At 41.1% G+C, this 18,042-nt stretch overlaps 1 protein-coding gene and 1 long non-coding RNA gene across 17 annotated transcripts in view; one reads left to right on the top strand and one right to left on the bottom strand.

The window, feature by feature from the left end:
* The window catches only part of DMD (dystrophin), a 2,170,621-nt gene that overhangs the window by 1,927,485 nt on the left and 225,094 nt on the right, over positions 1 to 18,042 (top strand). For all 16 annotated transcript variants that reach the window (XM_025439443.3, XM_025439430.3, XM_025439477.3 and 13 more), the window contains one exon: positions 5,923 to 6,001. In XM_025439443.3, coding sequence (XP_025295228.1) covers positions 5,923 to 6,001 — 79 coding nt within the window. The remainder of the gene's footprint in view (positions 1 to 5,922; positions 6,002 to 18,042) is intronic.
* On the bottom strand, positions 5,853 to 17,558 carry LOC118353760 (uncharacterized). Its single transcript, XR_004813164.1, has 4 exons — positions 17,223 to 17,558; positions 14,142 to 14,252; positions 9,321 to 9,442; positions 5,853 to 6,113 (listed from the first exon to the last, which is right to left on the bottom strand). It is a non-coding gene; the product is annotated as an uncharacterized LOC118353760 (long non-coding RNA).

Genomic DNA, 18,042 nt, shown 5'->3' with positions numbered 1-18,042 from the left:
ACAAAACAAATAGAAGCGAGATTTGGGCTCTTGCTTTGTCTTGCAAATTATTACGTTAGAATTTTTGGAGTCCAATATTTCAGGCCCAGTAAATCTAAATGGTTTTCTTCCTTAAGCTTTGATCATCAAGAAGGAAGGAAAGAAAGAAGGGAGGAAGGCAGGGGAAGTCTTTCCAAAAATTGTGCTGGGAATCTCACAATAGAGAATTCTTCATGCAAAATACAGTTGTTAGAGTGACACTTCTTTTAAGATTTTATTTATTTTATTTATTCATGAGAGACACACAGAGAGAGGCAGGCAGGGACATAGGCAGAGGGAGAAGCAGGCTCCATGCAGGGAGCCTGACGTGGGACTCGATCGTGGGTCTCCAGAATCATGCCCTGGGCCGAAGGCAGATGCTCAACCACTGAGCAACGCGGGCGTCCCTAGGGTGACACTTCTTGAATAAACTGTACATTAATTCATTCAACTAATAATTAGAGTACCTGCTATATGCCAGGGACTGTGCTAGTCACCGGGAATATCATAGGGACAGAAAGATATGTCCCCGTCCTCACAGAGCATAGTTAACAAACAAACAGAAAAAAGACTTTTTAAAATTTTCTCTGACATGCTTTTACTGAGGAATACTGCAGACTAGATTACGAGTACTCAAGGAGCAGATGGCAGTTTCTCGCCCATCTGGGATAATTCTAAAGAAGAGACCCTTGTGTATCAATAGATAAGGAGTCTTCCAGTTCTAAGCTTTCATGATCTATGATCTAATAGTAGAAACAGGATGTATGCTTCCCCCAAAAGATGTTATACTTGTATTTCTTTTTGCAAAAGGAAACAGAGGTCAGGGCCCCTGGAGGGGCTCAGACAGTTAAGTGACCAACTCTTGATTTCGGCTCAGGTTATGATTTCGGGGTCGTGGGATTGAATCCCATGTTGGGCCTCCAAGCTCAGTAGGGAGTCTAAGTATTCTTTCTCTTCCTTTCCCTCTGGCCCTCCTCCCACTAAATAAATAAATCTTTTTTTTTTAAAAAAAAAAAAAAGGAAACAGAGGGCAGCCCCGTGGCGGGGTGGGGGGTTCAGCGGTTTAGCGCCGCCCAAGGCGTGATCCTGGAGACCCGGGTCCTGCACCGGGCTCCCTGCGTGGAGCCTGTGTCTCCCTCTGCCTGTGTCTTGGCCTCTCTCCGTCTCTGTGAGTCCCATTAATAAATAAATAAAATCTTTTAAAAAAAGGAAACAGAGGTATTGCCTGTTAATTCAGAAGAAATCGTGTTCTTCCTATCTCTTTGAAGAATTCTGGTTACACTAGTTACACTCCTTTGGCTCTTCCTACCCTGCTCACCTTCTAATGCCCAATCTTACCCTTTTTATTTTATTCTCACTTGCCTTTTCTTCCCGTAATGACTGAGACAAATTGTCAACTGGCTCTACATGACACCTCCAGTTAAAATCTCACTGTTAGTTCAAATACATCACATTCCATATGAATTCCTACAGCCTCATGCCATTCCTCCCCTCCCCCCGCTTTGGAATTTCCGTATTTCTATCAGCAATATCCTTATCCTCCCAGTCTTCCACACTGGAAATACATGAGTTCTGTTTGCTTCTTCCAAAATGAAGCTCCAACACCAAAATTCATCAGTTCTTCCTTCTTTCAAAATACCTCCTCACCTATACCTTCTCTCCCATTCCAGGCCATACAGTCTTCATTGCAACGCATGTCATCCCATACCTCAGTGATAGCAACAGCCTCCACCTGGTCTCAGCCTCCAGGTCCTTCTTGAGTCTGTTTTAGGCCTCACTGACTCAACTGCCTAAACCTTACTCAAATCATGAGTCCCTGCACAGAAATCTTCGCTGGTTCTCTTGGCCTTGCCAAAGAAATCTTGAGCCTCAGAGTCTGGAATGCCTTGCTTTGTATCTCTGCTTCCGAGACACCTAGTTCACCATACCTCACCGACCTCTACAATAGCCGTGTTCAGCCCCTGGCCTTTCCTTGGCTCATCCCTCCACTTCACCTCCAAACCTTTATGTGTCCGAAGATCAGAGACTCTAGTGTCTGCTCCTTGTGTGGCTCTTTGGGTTTCACAAATGCTCACCAAGTGAACAGAGGACCGAATAAAAAAGGAATTATGCCAGGATGGAAGGTGCTAACATGATTTGGGACTTTTCTTCCCAGTCTGTATATAGTACTTGATATTGGTTAAAAACACAGCCAGTTCGAAAGGTCCAATGCATGGAGCTTATTGTTGCAAAAGTTTATCATATTTCATTTCCTTGCCTAATTGCTCACAGAATAAAGTGCCTTTGTTCTTAGGTAGCTAGTGTGCCTTCAAGTTTTTCTCTTTCTGAAACCGATGTCTTTATCTATCACTTGTGCATTCAATCCATGCAATACCTTTGTCCAAAGATAATTTATGAAAAAAAATATTTTGTACTTGATTCTTTAGTTCCTTTAAGATTAGTTTCTGAAGTTTTCAGTTCATTACATGAAACATTTTAATTTCAGTCTCTCTCTGTCTTATGCATTTTCTTAACTTTGAGTAGTCGGGATGGGAACTCACTTCTGTCTCCTTTTCATTTATTGACCATATTTGGCACACACTGGAAACTACCTCTGGTGGTCTCCTGGTGTAAAAGAAACTGTCTTTCAGAGATGAGTGGCCTCTAATGGACTCAGATGCTGCTTCCGCCTAGTCACTGTGAATCTACCAACATCATTGCCAGGGGACAGGGCCTGCAGCACAGTCACGCTCCTTTAGCACATGTTCCCCTAGGGATTTCTTTCTCAGGATGTGAAAAGATCTCTGATTACTGTCCACTCCCCAGTGGCCTCCTCATCCCGTCTTCCCCGCCCCCAAGCTTTCACAATCATCTCTTGATTAATTTGTTCATGGAATGACCCATTCTGCATTTAGAAATAATTATGTATTTCAAACATTCATTTGCATGTGTTCTCTATAATCTATGGCATCACATTGTTCATGACCAGGAACTGACCTTGCATTAGGTCATAAAATATACCGATGACTAAACTTCCACACATAGGTACACCAGATTTGTTCTGCATTCAGTAAATTGAAAGGCCAGCTGCAGATTAAATATGTATAAAACATGTTTCTTTCAACTTTAATCTCTAAAATAGCAGTTAAAAGCAAGAGCCAGACTGAATGAGTTTGAATCCTGGCTCTGCCAATTTACTAACTACTTAAAGTTGGGCCAACTTTGCTATTGTTGTTGTTTTTAACCTCTCATGCTTCGGCTCCTATGTCAGTGAAGTAGGCAGATACTATGACTTCTTACCCCTGAGTTACTGTGAAAATTAAATAAGTTAATTCATATTGCCATGACCAGAGTGCTTAATAAATATTACCCATTTATTGGGGTGCTTGGGTGGCTCAGTTGGTTGAGTGTTGGACTTTTGATTTCAGCTCAGGTCATGATCTCATGGTCTTCAGATCTAGCTCTGAGTTGGGCTCCACACTCAGCAGGGAGTCTATTTGAGGATTCTCTCTCTCCCTTTCCCTTTGCCCCTCCCTCTCACACACGCACCATCTCTCTCTCAAATAAATAAATACATCTCAAGAAAAAAAGTAAAAAGATGTATTTATTTATTTGAGGAAGAGAGAGCACATAGAGCGAGAGGGAAGGGCAGAGGGAGAGGCAAACTCCCTACTAAGCAGGGAGCCCCATGTGGGCATCGATCCCAGGACCCCAGGATCATGACCCAAGCCAAAGGCAGACGTTCAACCGACTGAGCCACCCAGGCACCCCAAATAAATAAATCTTAAAAAAATATATTAGCCATTTCTTTGTGTCATATGCATTGCCTTGCACGCGATAACCTATTCCTCTCCTTGTGTTAATCATAATAGCAACAAAACAGTAGCTGCTAACATTCATTGAGTAATCACCATGTGAGAGAAACCAGGCCAGGCACTTCACATGTCTTAGCTATTTCCCACAGAAATTCTGTGAGGTATGTCATATCGTTGTCCCATTTTACAGGTAAGGAAAGTTAACATTAGAACAATATACCCAGAGGCATGCAGTCAGGGTCAGTCCACATTCTTGCTTATTCTCCCATAATCTGTCTGCCTCTCTGTGTCTGTCAATCACCCATCCACATTGGTTTGCTCAACTAGTCATTAAACCTTTGTTATCACTTACTGCGTGCAGGATTCACTGTATCCTGCCAGAGGGAGCATAAGGGAAGAGAAACAAGGAGTGGTTCCGGCTGTCAGGGAGTTCACAGTGCACTGTAGGAGATACTCACGTCCATGCAACTCAAACAGATGGAATGCTAGAAGTGCTCCGAGTAGAAGCTAGGTGCTGTGAGGATGCTGGCGAAGCAATCACTTCTAGCCCTGCGGGAAAAGAAAGGGGCTGTATACACATATAAACGACTAGAACTGGAAGAGAAGAGGGAGAAGAGCACTCTAGAGAGGAGTAGCAGCAAGAACAAGTCCTACAAGTGCACAACTGGCTGGAATATGGCAGGACAGGCAGGTTGAGTTTGGCCAGTAGCACAGGGTCATATGGCTGGGAAGGGAGATTTCAAGCGTTCTTCATGCTTTTGTGTGCGTCTGAGTGAAGCAAATCCTGCACTTTTTGGAACTCCACATGCTTTTCCAAATATTTAGTCCCAGTAAAGATGGGCAAGGCTAGGAGAAGGTGAAAAAAAGATTGTTCTGGATCTCTGTTAGGCCCTTGACTGATACTGCAAGGTCAGAGTCGGCTTTAGACCATACTACCCAAGGCAGATTTTGGATCAGTTTAATACCTATCGTATCTCGGGATCCCTGGGTGGCGCAGCGGTTTGGCGCCTGCCTTTGGCCCAGGGCGCGATCCTGGAGACCTGAGATCGAATCCCACATCGGGCTCCCAGTGCATGGAGCCTGCTTCTCCCTCTGCCTGTGTCTCTGCCTCTCTCTCTCTCTCTGTGACTATCATAAATAAATAAATTTAAAAAAAAATACCTATCGTATCTCTTGGGAATTACCCACACCATAGAAGCAAGCCCACTTGAGTTCTGCTGGCTCTGGGCGAGAGCTGGCCAACCCCTTGTTTAGCATGGGCTGTTCAGAACCAAATTCAAATCCAGATTTATGAAACCTCAGGCCTGGGGTCACCACTAATATCCAATTGGCAGAATGCCACATGACAAAGTATACCATTTCACCCCTAAAATTCCTCCTTTTTCCCCACCCAGAATGGAATTCACTAAGCTATCAGGACACTGTCAATATATAACAGAAAAACCTAATAGAAAAAAAAAAAGAGTGGTAATTTTTATTTCATGCCACCTAAGGATATACTTCTCAGGAATTTTCATGTTTACTAAAAACTGAAATCTGAACATTTCTTTCATCTCATAATCTCCCCTGTAATTACCCTCTACTTAAGCCTTGCCTCTACTTCTTTGATACTTGAGTATTAATCAACTGTTGGTTACTTGTGAATAATCACTCAGTGATCTATTAATTATCAATAGGACTCCAAAAAACATTAGTCGAAAACAACAGATGAAGACAAAATGTATGCCCTTTCTGAGCTCCTTTAGCCATCTCGTGTCACAGGGAATGATGACCTCCCTCACCTTTGCATGAAAGATTTAGAGTGTGCATTTCTGATGGTACTCACTGGAGCAGTAGTTCATTTGTGTCTGCCAATGAGTAGAGTGTGAAGGGGGAAAAACTCATTTTAACATTATCAAGAAAGCAAATCTTTTTTTGTTTGGCCTTGGTTTGATAAAATAGGTCTCAGAGGCCATATATGGTAAGCGGATATTAAAACCAGGCTTATAAATTGTTGCTTTAGTGTTATAGCTTTCGAGGCCCCAAAGATCTTACCAAAAAGGGTACATTGTTTTCATTGCTCCTCATTATATCTGATGAGAGAACATCATTTCTCTCCTCTTCCTCCCAGGTGGCCATTGAGGACCGCATCAGGCAGCTGCATGAAGCGCACAGGGACTTTGGACCAGCCTCCCAGCACTTCCTTTCCAGTAAGTTGCTATCTCCTTTCCTTGCTTGATGTCTTCATTGGGTCTTGGTAGCGAAGAATCAAGAGGTGAATTGCAATCGTCTTTGCCAAGTGTGCTGGAAGCATAAATCGTCCTGAAATACAAGTTAGGGGGAGAACCCAGAGGGTTAGGAGAGGAGGTCCGATTAGATCATCTTGTCCAGTTCTCAGCTGATGCATAATTGTTTCCTGTAGTGTGTTCTCGAGTGCTAACTTTGGTAATATTTTTGAGTCTTTAGTTCTGCTTATAGCGGTTCACTTCATAAGCTGATAATTATGGTGCCATATAATTATGATAGGATAATTCAATATGTGTTACTGGGAATCTTTAATTCTTTATCTCTGCATAATTCATTAAATACTTCCTGCATCCAAATTGGAAGCTCAGCCTGTTGGGTTTCCTCTCCCTAACTATTCTTACTGCTCTTTTATCCTTGACCACTCTTCATTCGTTATACTTTAGTTTTGCTCTTTTATTAAGTATATTTGTGTCATTCATTATATTGTTAATGTATATTATTAATAAATAGTATGTGTTTTATAATAAATACTAAGAGAAACAGCCTTAGTTAATGGAGGTTGATATTGGAACATGCTGTTAATATAACCGGACATATTAAATTTTCAAGCTCCTGTTGTCCTCTTATTGACGTTATTAATTTCTACCACTCTTTCTTTGATTACAAAAATGTGTGTGTTGAGGGTTCTTTCTATTTAAAAAGCCATACTTCTACCACATGGAGTTAACATCTACCGCTAACATTCTGGCATATTTCTTGTCACATGTGAATATGGATGAGGGCCTAACCATCATTTTAAGGCAATTACTTTGCGCCTGGCAATGCCACAAATATGAACTAATTTAATCCTCATCGAACTTCAATGAGGAATATACCATGATCATACCAATTTTAAAGATGGGGAAATTAAAAAAAAAAGATGGGGAAATTAAGGCACACAGTTCCACAGAGATTGACTGACCGCCAGGATTCAAACCTAGGTTTGTTCCAGAGCCTGCTTTAGCCACTACACTAGACTGTCGTTTACTTCATTTATGTGTTTTATAGATAGGAAATAATTCTGTATGATCTCCCTGCGTTCTCCTGCCACCTTCTTTTATTGTCACTTTCCCATTCTTTCCTTTGTTTTCCATTTCCGATAGGAAAAAGATCTCTGCTCACTTTTTTTTTTAAGATTTGTTTATTTGAAAGAGAGAGAGAGTGCACACTTGTGAGCATGCACATGTGCAGTCTGAGAGGGACAGAGGGAGAGAGAATCTCAAGCAGACTCCCTGCTGAGCATGGATCCTGACATGGGGCTCGATTCCACAACCCTGAGACCACAACCTGAGTCAAAACCAAGAGTGGGACACTTACCCCGCTGAGCCGCCCAGGTGCCCCTTTTGCTCACATTTTTAAAGTATTTGACTAGATGCCTTCAAGTATCTCCAGTTGGCTCTTATCTTTTAGAACAAAAATTCCTGAAAGGTGGTGGTCCTGTCTTTCTATTATACGATGACAGTGTATTAGGTAAGAAGTTGTCTTACTTTCTGGACTGGGTCTAACCTTACTCTCTGCATGCAGTCGTTATTTGGACAGTATCATACACGTTTAGGATGGGCTGAAAGAAGGGAGGCCAAGTTATAGCAGTGTCTGCAATCAAGTGGAATTATGGCTTTTAGGAATGCCTCTAGGATAATTACAAGGCCTGTGGATTTCGTCTTCTGTATTTTCCCAAATCTCTGGTCTACATAAGTTGCCTTGGTGACTGCCACTTTATTCTATTTCATTGAGATTAAACGCAATAACATATTTGTAAGTGACTCATAAGCCATAAACAAAAATACCACTCTCACTAATATTAATTACTCCTCGGACGCCAGGTGTGTTCATTCATCTTTTATTCTCTTTGCCTGCCCCACCCAAATTCCCATGTCTTCCCCATTAAAACTTCTTTTCAGAAAATGATATGTTATTTAACCCAGGTGACAGGTAAAGTTTAATGTGTACTTCTCCTGGGTTATTTGCATTTTAATAGGGTGAAAAGCCATAAGTCTGAGGAATGACTCTCTGTTGGTAGAACGTCAGCCATAATCTCTGAGCTGTGAGGGAAGAACTTTGAAGGGCCAGGTGGAGCATTCTTATACCGTTTAAACAATATCACACTGGTGCCCACTTCCAGAAAGGTCAGGCTAGTAGACACAGACGCTCATTTACCTGCTTAAATGGAGCCAGCCCCAGAAGTCACCAATTTCTCATTCATGTGGATTATCAATATATGCTTAGAAGCTTTGCTTGTGGATATAAAAAAAAATACCAATTTGGCATAAGGGTTATTTGAGAAATAGGACAGTGAGACTAAAGACTAAATGAAGAATGTTTCTTTGTTGTCCCTTTTAATTACAAAGATAATGTACGGCCCTCAAGAAATTCTGGAAAGCCAAGAGTAGAAACGGGGAAAAAATCACCCATAAGCCCACCACTCAGAGATAACCACTATAAAAAATGTACTTCATGAGGGGGTCTTTCTCTCAGGGGGTCTGTATATGTGTGTGAATTCAGATTCTCTTCTTTTAAACCAAACAGGGATAAAAAAAACACATTACCATTTCATGACCTGCTTTTTTTCCTGTAGAACGGTAATAAAAATATTTTTCTGTGTTTAAATATCCTTCTGCCAAGTAATGTTTCAAATGGCTAGGTAGTCTCTTCCCTGGCTGCACCAGATTTACCAAGACAATTCTGAAGTACTCAATATTAAAATTATTTCAAATATTTCACTATTATATCCAACATTATGACTAATAGCCTTTGTACACCTTTATAAACATCTTCCATTCTTTCTACAAAATAAATGCCTAAACGCAGAACTGCTCTGTTAAAGGATGTTTACATTTGTATGGCTTTTGAAATGTACTGTCACATGGACTTCTTGAAATCTGCTCCAGAAGCTGGGTACTGCATCAAAACTATATTTGAGGCAGGGCATCTCTGAAGTCATTTACTTGCTGTTAAATTGTGTTCTATGAAAGCAAAACAGTTTTTCCCCTAAAACAAATAAAAATATGTCTGAAAAAAATACCACTAAAGCCATATTAAATGATTTTGAATTGATAGATGTCAGATAATTTACTTCCAGTTTACTAGGAATAATAATAGGATGATTTCTGAGGCTTAGAAATTACTAAGAGAAGTAAAGATGCGCCGCTAACTGCCCCCCAAAACATGCTTACTCTCTCTCCTTTTCCCTTCTCTGTCTCTCCCCCCCCCACACACACATTCCCCTTTGAAAAATCACATTACCAGCTGTCTTTGTTTTTTTATCAGTGGAGAGAGGCAGCCTTTTACTAAATAAAAGTATTCACTGTTTCTTCTTGGTGGCCCAATCTCTCCTTGTTAAAGAAGTTGTTCCTTTTATCTTAGATCTGAGAGAAATGAGAAGAGGAAAACATTGTAAAATATGACCCTTATCCACTGGTAGACACTAGCTTGCCTTTAATTCTAGCTTTAATATTCTACCATTTTTTTAAGATTTTGTTTTTAAGTAATCTCTACACTCAATGTGGGGCTTGAGCTTATAACCCTGAGATCAAGGGTCACACGCTCTACAGACTGAGCCAACCAGGTGCCCCAACATTCTACCACTTATTTTCTTTTAAGATTGTATTTCTTTATTTTAGAGAGAGAGTGTGTGCATAGGCAAGGAGAGGGGCAGAAGAGGGGAGAGGAAGAGGGAAAGAATCCAACGCAGATTCAGGGCTGAGCACAGAGCCCAAAGTGGGGCTCATTAAGAGCCTCGATCCCACAACCCTGAGATCATGACCTGAGCCAAAACCAAAAGTCAGATGCTCAACTGCCTGAGCCACCCAGGTGCCCCCTCTTCCACTTCTAATCGACTTTGATAAACCAAGAAAAGGGAGAAATTGCTAATAGTGTGGTTTTTAAATTTTATATATATAATTTATTATATTTATACATGATTCTGAGTCACACTACTAGCATTTATACATGTATTAGAATATATAACGGGAAGGTACAGTGTTTATGTCTTCATATGTCAATGATCAAGAAAGCACTTATACTATTTAGTGGCATAGTAGTCTGAAAATTATCCATTTAAAATTATCTTGAAGGGGCAGCCCAGGTGGCTCAGCGGTTTAGCGCCACCTTCAGCCCAGGGCGTGATCCTGGAGACCCAGGATCGAGTCCCGCATCAGGCTCCCTGCATGGAGTCTGCTTCCCCCTCTGCCTGTGTCTCTGCCTCTCTCTGCGTGTCTCTCATGAATAAATAAATAAATTTTTTTAAGAAATAAAATAAAATTATCTTTTTATTTAAATATTTTTTTTTTTAATTTTTTTATTTATTTATGATAGTCACAGAGAGAGAGAGAGGCAGAGACACAGGCAGAGGGAGAAGCAGGCTCCATGCACCGGGAGCCCGATGTGGGAATCGATCCCGGGTCTCCAGGATCGCGCCCTGGGCCAAAGGCAGGCGCCAAACCGCTGCGCCACCCAGGGATCCCTAAAATAAAATTATCTTGAAGAATTTATCTTCATGGGGTGCCTGGGTGTCTCAGTGGGGTGCCTGGGTGTCTCAGTCAGTTAAGTGTGTACTTTGCCTCAGGTCATGTTCCTGGAGTCCCAGGACTGAGCTCCCCACTTAGGGTCCCCACTCAGTGGGGAGTTTGTTTCTCCCTCGCTCCTCCCCCTGCTCATAAACTCTCTCTCTCTCTCTCTCTCCCTCTCTCCAATAAATAAATAAAATCTAAAAAAAAAAGTTTTAAAGAATTTATCTTCAAGAATTTAAAACCTTTTTAAAAAAGAACCTAAGATCTTTTTTGTGTCAATTTTCTCAATTCTCTAAGATTCTAGTCTACATTTTACTTCACCAAGGAGAACTATTTATTTGAATAAAGGTAGAAATCCTTCTGTAACAGTGAGAACTTAGAGTTGTCTTAATGTTTTACTAGTTCTACGAAATCTTACCATTTGCAACCACATGGGTGGAGCTAGAGAATATTATGCTAAGTGAAATAAGTCAGAGAAAGATAAATACCATGTGATTTTACTCATAGGTGGAATTTAAGCAGCAAAACAAATGAGCAAAGAGAAAGAGGAGAGAGAGAGGAGAGAGAGAGAGAGAAAGAGAGAGAGAGAGAGGAGAGAGAGGAGAGAGAGAGAGAAAAGAAACAGACTCAGGCAGCCCCAGTGGCTCAGCGGTTTAGCCCTTGCCTTCGGCCCAGGGTATGACCCTGGAGTCCCGGGATCGAGTCCCACGTCAGGCTCCCTGCATGGAGCCTGCTTGTGTCTCTGCCTCTCTCTCCCTCATGAATAAATACAATCTTAAAAAGAAACAGACTCAACTCTAGAGAGCAAACTAATGGTGACCAGAGGGGAGGTTAGTGGGAGGATGGGTGAAACAGATGATAGGGATTAAGGAGGACACTTTTTATGATGAGCACAGGGTGATGTATGGAAGTATTGAGTCACTATACTGTACACCCAAAACTAACATAACACTATGCTACCTAACTGGAATTTAAATAAATACTTAGCATATTTGACCAATTCTAGAATTCCCCAAAGTAGCATTTTCCAAGCCATTTTCCTCAGAACATTAATGTTCTGTATGATGTTAATAACTCTTCCTTGAAAAAATAGTTTTGGGGTCAATAAGATTGGAAAAACAGTAGCCTATAAAGATAAGAAAGTTTCTTTTTGTTGTTGAAATTGTTGTAGCCTTTAATATACATCGAAACACTAAGAAGAGGATAAAGTCAGTAGCTCTTCTCTGTTCTTACGTGATTATGGAAGTCTTTTTCGGGCATACCAATTAATTTCTCACTAAACGTGCCATGGAATGTAGTATTGGAATCTTTGCCCTAAAGTGGTATTTGCCAAATGGTTTAATGATGAGAACTTTCTGCAGAAGATAGTAAGAACATGATCCAATTAAAAAGAAAATGAGTTATTTATAAGGCAAAAGGGTCAACTTTCTCTTTCCTGAGATTTCTGGCTCCCACCCCTGCCCCAAGAGTCCCCTATGCTGTGGAATTTCTTAACTGGAGAGAGGCTTAAGGGAGTAGCTATATGATTTGTTTTCAAAGTACTCATTAGTGAATACTGAAATCAGTTTAATGACTTGCAACCAACAATTTTTTAATGGGATGGAAGAGATGAGAAAATATCAGAGTACATTGCGCAAGCAAGGTTAAGTATTGTTTTGACACTTTGGATTCAATTAGGGGGTGTGTGTGTGCATGCACACACATGCATATGTGTATGCTATGACACAAAGTAAGATACTTTCCTTCTGTGGGCTACAGTCCAAAAAGGTTTGAAAGACAATTATGCTACCCCTAGCCTTATTTTTACAGATGACAGAATATGTGCAGAAAGATATATATGACATCACCAAGGTCACACACGTGGTTGTAATAGATGTGGGACTGGACCCAGTTTCTGAACTTGCAGGCCACATCTCACACTGCCTTACGCATTAAGCACAAACACTGAGGCCAGCAATTGTCTAGTCCATCTGATATTGCCACAGATCTCTCTCTTCTGTTTCTCTTGGTCTGGGCCATACTAAATGGATTTACAGAGCCTGAATTTTTCTCTGGATGCCTCTGGGCCAAGTGTTGTATCACTTGGGATATTGGTTAAGACTGTAGGCTCTGGGGAGCTGGGGTGGCTCAGTTGGTTAAGCATCTGCCTTCAGCTCAAGTCATGATCCCAGAGTCCTTGGATCTAGCCCCACATCATTGGGCTCCCTGCTCAGCTGGGAGCCTGCTTCTCCCTCTCCCTTTGCTGCTCCCCCTCTCTCTTTGTCAAATAAATAAATACAATCTTTTAAAAAAAAAAGACTATATAGGCTCTGGAACTAGGCTGACTGGGTGTAAGTAAAGGTCAGATACTCAATCGCTTTATCATCATCTGTAAAATGGGGATAATAGTAACATTTCATCAAATGTAAGACTTAGTCCCTCCCTGCAAGTTATAAAAGACCTGAAATCAGAATGTAATTACTGCCCAATGGAGTTTCGAATTCAATGAACTGTGGTAATATTACCTCATAGGGTTATAGTGAAGATCAAATAGTTACTGTGTGTGTGTGTGTGTAAAATATATAGAACAAATACATAGAACAGGGGCACCTAGGTTGCTCAGTCGATTAAGCATCTGACTCTTGATTTCAGCTCAAGTCTTGATCTGAGGGTCATGAGCTCAAGCCCCGCACTGGGCTCCATGCTGGGTTTTGGAGTCTACTTAAAATAAACAAAATATATAGAACAGTACCTGGCACGTAGTGATATATAGGTGACTGCTATTAGCATTAGTGTCATTATCACTATCAATTGACAATATAAGTTCATATCTGCTTATTAGAGTCAAACTAGATGTGAATGTATCATTCATTCTTTTGCATTTAATTGTGTGTAACTAGTTCCTCTCCTTTCCAAAGATGTTTTTCATGGATCTAATCTGAAGGGGCAGTGTTTTTCATATTTAAGAGCTCAACTGTTATTTGCACAACTAATGAATGGATGAATAATCAATGACTAGACCCTAATCTCTGCAAGGACAGGATGGTTATATATTCTCTGGCACCTAACATGGTGTCTGTACTTGGTAGATGTTCAATAAAATCATTTACAGAGTGAATTATGTTTTATACCCAAAAGAAAAAACTAAATTTTCTCCTGACATTGCTAATACACAGTGGCATGAGATTTAGCATAGTGACTATTACATAGTAGACACTCAATAAATAATGTGACCTTTCGTGTTGCCTCTGAGCAAGGACTAATAGCATCCAGAACTTGATGTGGTCCTTTTCATGAAAGTTTCCTGTGCCATGTAATATATTAGGGAAAAAAGCAGACTTCAAAAATCACAGCATAATCGCAACTACATTAGAAAATAAAAACAACAGAAGGGGACATCTAAAGGCAAGATTGAAAAGAAATCAGAAATCAAAGAACTATTGTGTTTTCCCTTTTTTTAACTTTTGCAGATTTTTAAAAATAATAAGCGTGTATTACTTTGGCAATGGAAAAAAAACAATAATAGTAAAGATTTTTATTCTCTAGCTTTTAACCCACTGACCTCTTGTAATCTTACCCTCTGTTGATGGCTCTGGAACTCTGTAAGACAAATTTCCTTTTTACTATTTGTTCTGAATTTAAAAGATATGAGTTTCATTGAGCAATCTTGTTCTCGGATTATGAGACACTGTAAAAAGAAAGAATTGATCACTTATTTCTTGCAGGCTTTATCATCTTAAGAGCCTTAATCAAATCCCTGGTTAACTCTTTGTCTCATTAAATCAATCCAAGCCTTTACAGTTTCCCCTTGCTACATAGGACTAAAAAGTTTGTTTCCATCTTGAGAGTTGCCAAACCTTCATCCCTGTACCTACCCCCCACCACCGCTTCCTCCCACTCACACACTTAATAAAGAAGATGGGGGGGGGACTTTAAGCACATCTAATAATTGTTAACATTTCACTTAACAGTGCTCCAATCTATGCTGCATTGTCCTCAGGGGATAGATGAATTTGCAATATGAGTGAGCCAATAATTTAAAATTTCAGATCGGCTTAAAGAAGCCATCATGATAAGTTGGGAAGAAGCTTGTAGCTACAATGTGAGATGATTTTCAGCCTAAAGCTTCCTATCAGGAAAAGATCTCAGGGCAAAATAATTTGGGCCAATTTCTTCAGCAGTGACGTGCTGTCACAAGTGTTGGGAATTTGGGACAGATGCATTCTAACTTATCAGTGATGCTGGTAACAGCTCTGTAAGTTCAAAGGTAGCCTTTCAGGTGCCCACAAAAAGCAGTCACAGTGATAATAATTACTCTTAGAACCAATTTCTATGGCCCTTTCTCCTTGAGCTCAAATTATATTCTCCATGAAGATCTAGAATTATTTGCTTTAGAGTGAGCTTAGTAACAAAATTTTGCATCTTGGGCCCTACATATCCACTTATTTGGACACATGAAGAAGCTTTGGATAGTTCTCAGTTTCTGTTGTGAGAGTTTGCTTATTGGAATCGGCTTGTACTGGCTTGAAAGAGCCAGTTGTTAAATATACAGGAGTTGTGAGGTGCTTGTTAAACTGACCTTTTGTAGCTTGAAATCAGCTGTAATGGGGCTACAGACCCTACCAAAATTGGCCAATATGTCAAATCAAGACTTGCTTTTCTTTTTTTGCGTAGCTAATGTTATTCAGATTACCCAAAGTTGTGGAGGCAAAGCTCAGGATCCAAACGTCTATCTGCCTTAAGTTAGGATGACCACTGGTCCTGGTTTGTCTGGGATATTCTTGTTCAAGCACTGAAATTCCTGCATCTCAGGAAATCTCGGTGCTGAATATACTGGGACGGTCGGTCACCCCAGCATTAAATAATGTTTCATGGAAAGAGATTCTTGTCCAAGTAATTGGTCTGGACAGCAGCTCTTGGGTAAAGGGGAGGGAGGAAAGGAGGATGCAGTGGGGGGTATGCTGGTGAGGAAGTCAAGCTACAGAGTTGGCCCCATTTTTGAAGCAAGAGAGCTGGGCTTTCATTCCCCCATGTCCATCAGTCATCGGCTGTGGATTTCTAGGGAGCAGGGAACAATAGTTCCCATATCACTGAGGAAGGTTCTCTGGAGCTGGGGGCACTGTATCCATAGCAATCAGCACTCATAGCAGCTGGGGATGAGTGCATCAGCGGGGAAGAGAGTTCTGAGGGGGTCGCCAATAGCATTAACATCTCTCAGACTGAATGAAACTACTGTGCATCATCTGACTATAGAGCCCAATAGTGACATTTAGCTTGATCACTAACCACCACTCCACCACATGCCCGCATGGAGATTAGTCTGGTGGCATGGCAGAGATTGATCAAAGGCTTGTTTCTTTCTTACTCTCCTCATTGTGACGGATTTCTCTGGGCCTCATGGAGACCTAAGACGCCAAGACCGGCACCACAGTTCTGCATCAGCTTCATGATACATGGGTACTATTTTAGTGGAATGTGGCTTGGAAAGGCATATTTTTACACTCCCCAGAAAATGAAGGCATTTGTGAGTTTGGCCTAGGGTAACATTTTGTCATCTGTCCCAAAATACAAAGCTTTGCACAACAGAAATGGTGGAATCACATCCCTGTGGGCAAAAATCATTACTTTCGTTTTCCATTTGGATGTTTTCCATTTTCAGAACACAACCAGTTTGGGATTACAAAATACTTTTTGGTGAGAACTTTGAGGTGAGGACAAAGGCATTTTGTTCTTTTGTAGACTTACATAAACTGTTGCTAGTTTAAAAACCATTCTCCTGAGGGGCACTTGGGTAGTAGCTCAGTCAGTTAGGTAGTAGCTCATTTCAGCTCAGGTCATGATCTCAGGGTCATGAGATTCAGTCCTGGGTTGGGCTTCCTGCTAGGCCTGGAGCCTACTTAAAATTCTCTCCATCTCCTTCTGTCCCTCCCCACTCGCTTTCTTAAAAATTTCTCTTGCATTTTTAAATATACTTTCATATATCAACAATAATAATCATCTTGATTTCAGTCTACTACAAATGAGCTTTGTAAGGAGCGGGATAGGCTTAGGTGATAGGGAGACCCCTGGAAACGTAAGGAAGGATGCAGAATGGCAGTCACCATGAAGTGTGTTTGCTTCTCTCCTGATGTGCTTTGCTGCTATAGACTCAAACTACCTCAGTATCATAGCTTCTCTCTCTCCTCTCCACCTTGTCCTTACAGTTTCGACTGCCTTGTGACTTCTGTTTTCTTCTTTAGCCCTCTTTTTTTTTAACTTCCCTACCTTTCTACCATCTAAATTTCTCCATATGTTACAACCAAACTCTCTAAGAAAGAGCATCTGATTGGGTCAGGTGTTTACAATCCATTTATATTGAGACCAGGCTCTTTTGACCCGGGTGCTGGAGTCAATTCTTTGTGGGGGAGGCTGTGCTGTGCACTATAGGATGTTTAGCAACATCCCTGGCCTCTCCCCACACCATGCCAGTAGCACCCGCCCTCTCAATTGTGACTACCACAAACGTCTCCGGATGCTGCCAAAAGTCCTCTAAGAGGCAAAATTGTCCTTGGTTGAGAACTACTACTATGTAACTTACTCCTAGACGATGTGTAGCCATGGCAGTTGAGTCACATGGAATGCTAAGTATGCCTATGCGTGAGGAATCATTTGAACCTACTTTTTACAACTCCTAGGTCCCATGCAGTGAGAAGTGTCCTCAGCAGATGACCTTCAGCTGTCTGTCCTTTGGGGAATTGCTTCAGCTGCCTCCCCTAAAGTCACACCCCATCTGTGGGTAGCTCCTGATGGTTGCAGGAGGATAAAGACCTGGCTATTTTGGCCCAATGCAGGAGAATTCTAACATTCTATTTCAGGAGCTCCAGTGGAGTTAACTAAGAGTATCAATGGGGTTAACTGCATCTTAGCTTGACTTCTCTCATTTGCCATTCCTGCTTCCTTCTTCTTCTTTCCACAGCTATTAATCGCAAGGGCACACCTAACTAAATACCCTGCTCTCTAAACATTGTCTCAGAGTCTGTTACCTGGGGAACCCCATCTGTGAGGGGACAATGTAACTGACAGGCATTTCAAAGCATCTGAGGAAAAGGCATTGTAATAGGCTCCTTCTGGTCACTGGGTGATTTGATTTACTCTTGCTTTTATTATGAGGTTGATGATTTTGTCCAGTGTATGTAGTGATGATCATTATTTAAGATGTCTGACCTCGTGACCTCCATTAACGGGTAAGGACTTTGAAGATAGCATAAGATTACATCAGCCTCTTGCCTTATACCTTAAGTTCAGTGGCACACATACTAATGACAGACAAGAATTAGAATGAAGTATAGTCGATAAAATAGATCATAAAAGGAAATGGGTTGGAGTGTGAGAACCATAAGGGTAAAGGGCATGCATTCCTTTTTTTTTAATGTCATGCATCCAACATCTTGCAGATAAGTGCAGGATATGCCTTGATTGAATGGATAACTGGGCAGCCT

This window comes from Canis lupus, chromosome X (genome assembly GCF_003254725.2).
Source record: "Canis lupus dingo isolate Sandy chromosome X, ASM325472v2, whole genome shotgun sequence".
NCBI classification, from domain to species: domain Eukaryota; kingdom Metazoa; phylum Chordata; class Mammalia; order Carnivora; family Canidae; genus Canis; species Canis lupus.
Note: the sequence above shows the minus strand (reverse complement) of the source record. Positions and strands in the feature narration are given on the sequence as shown.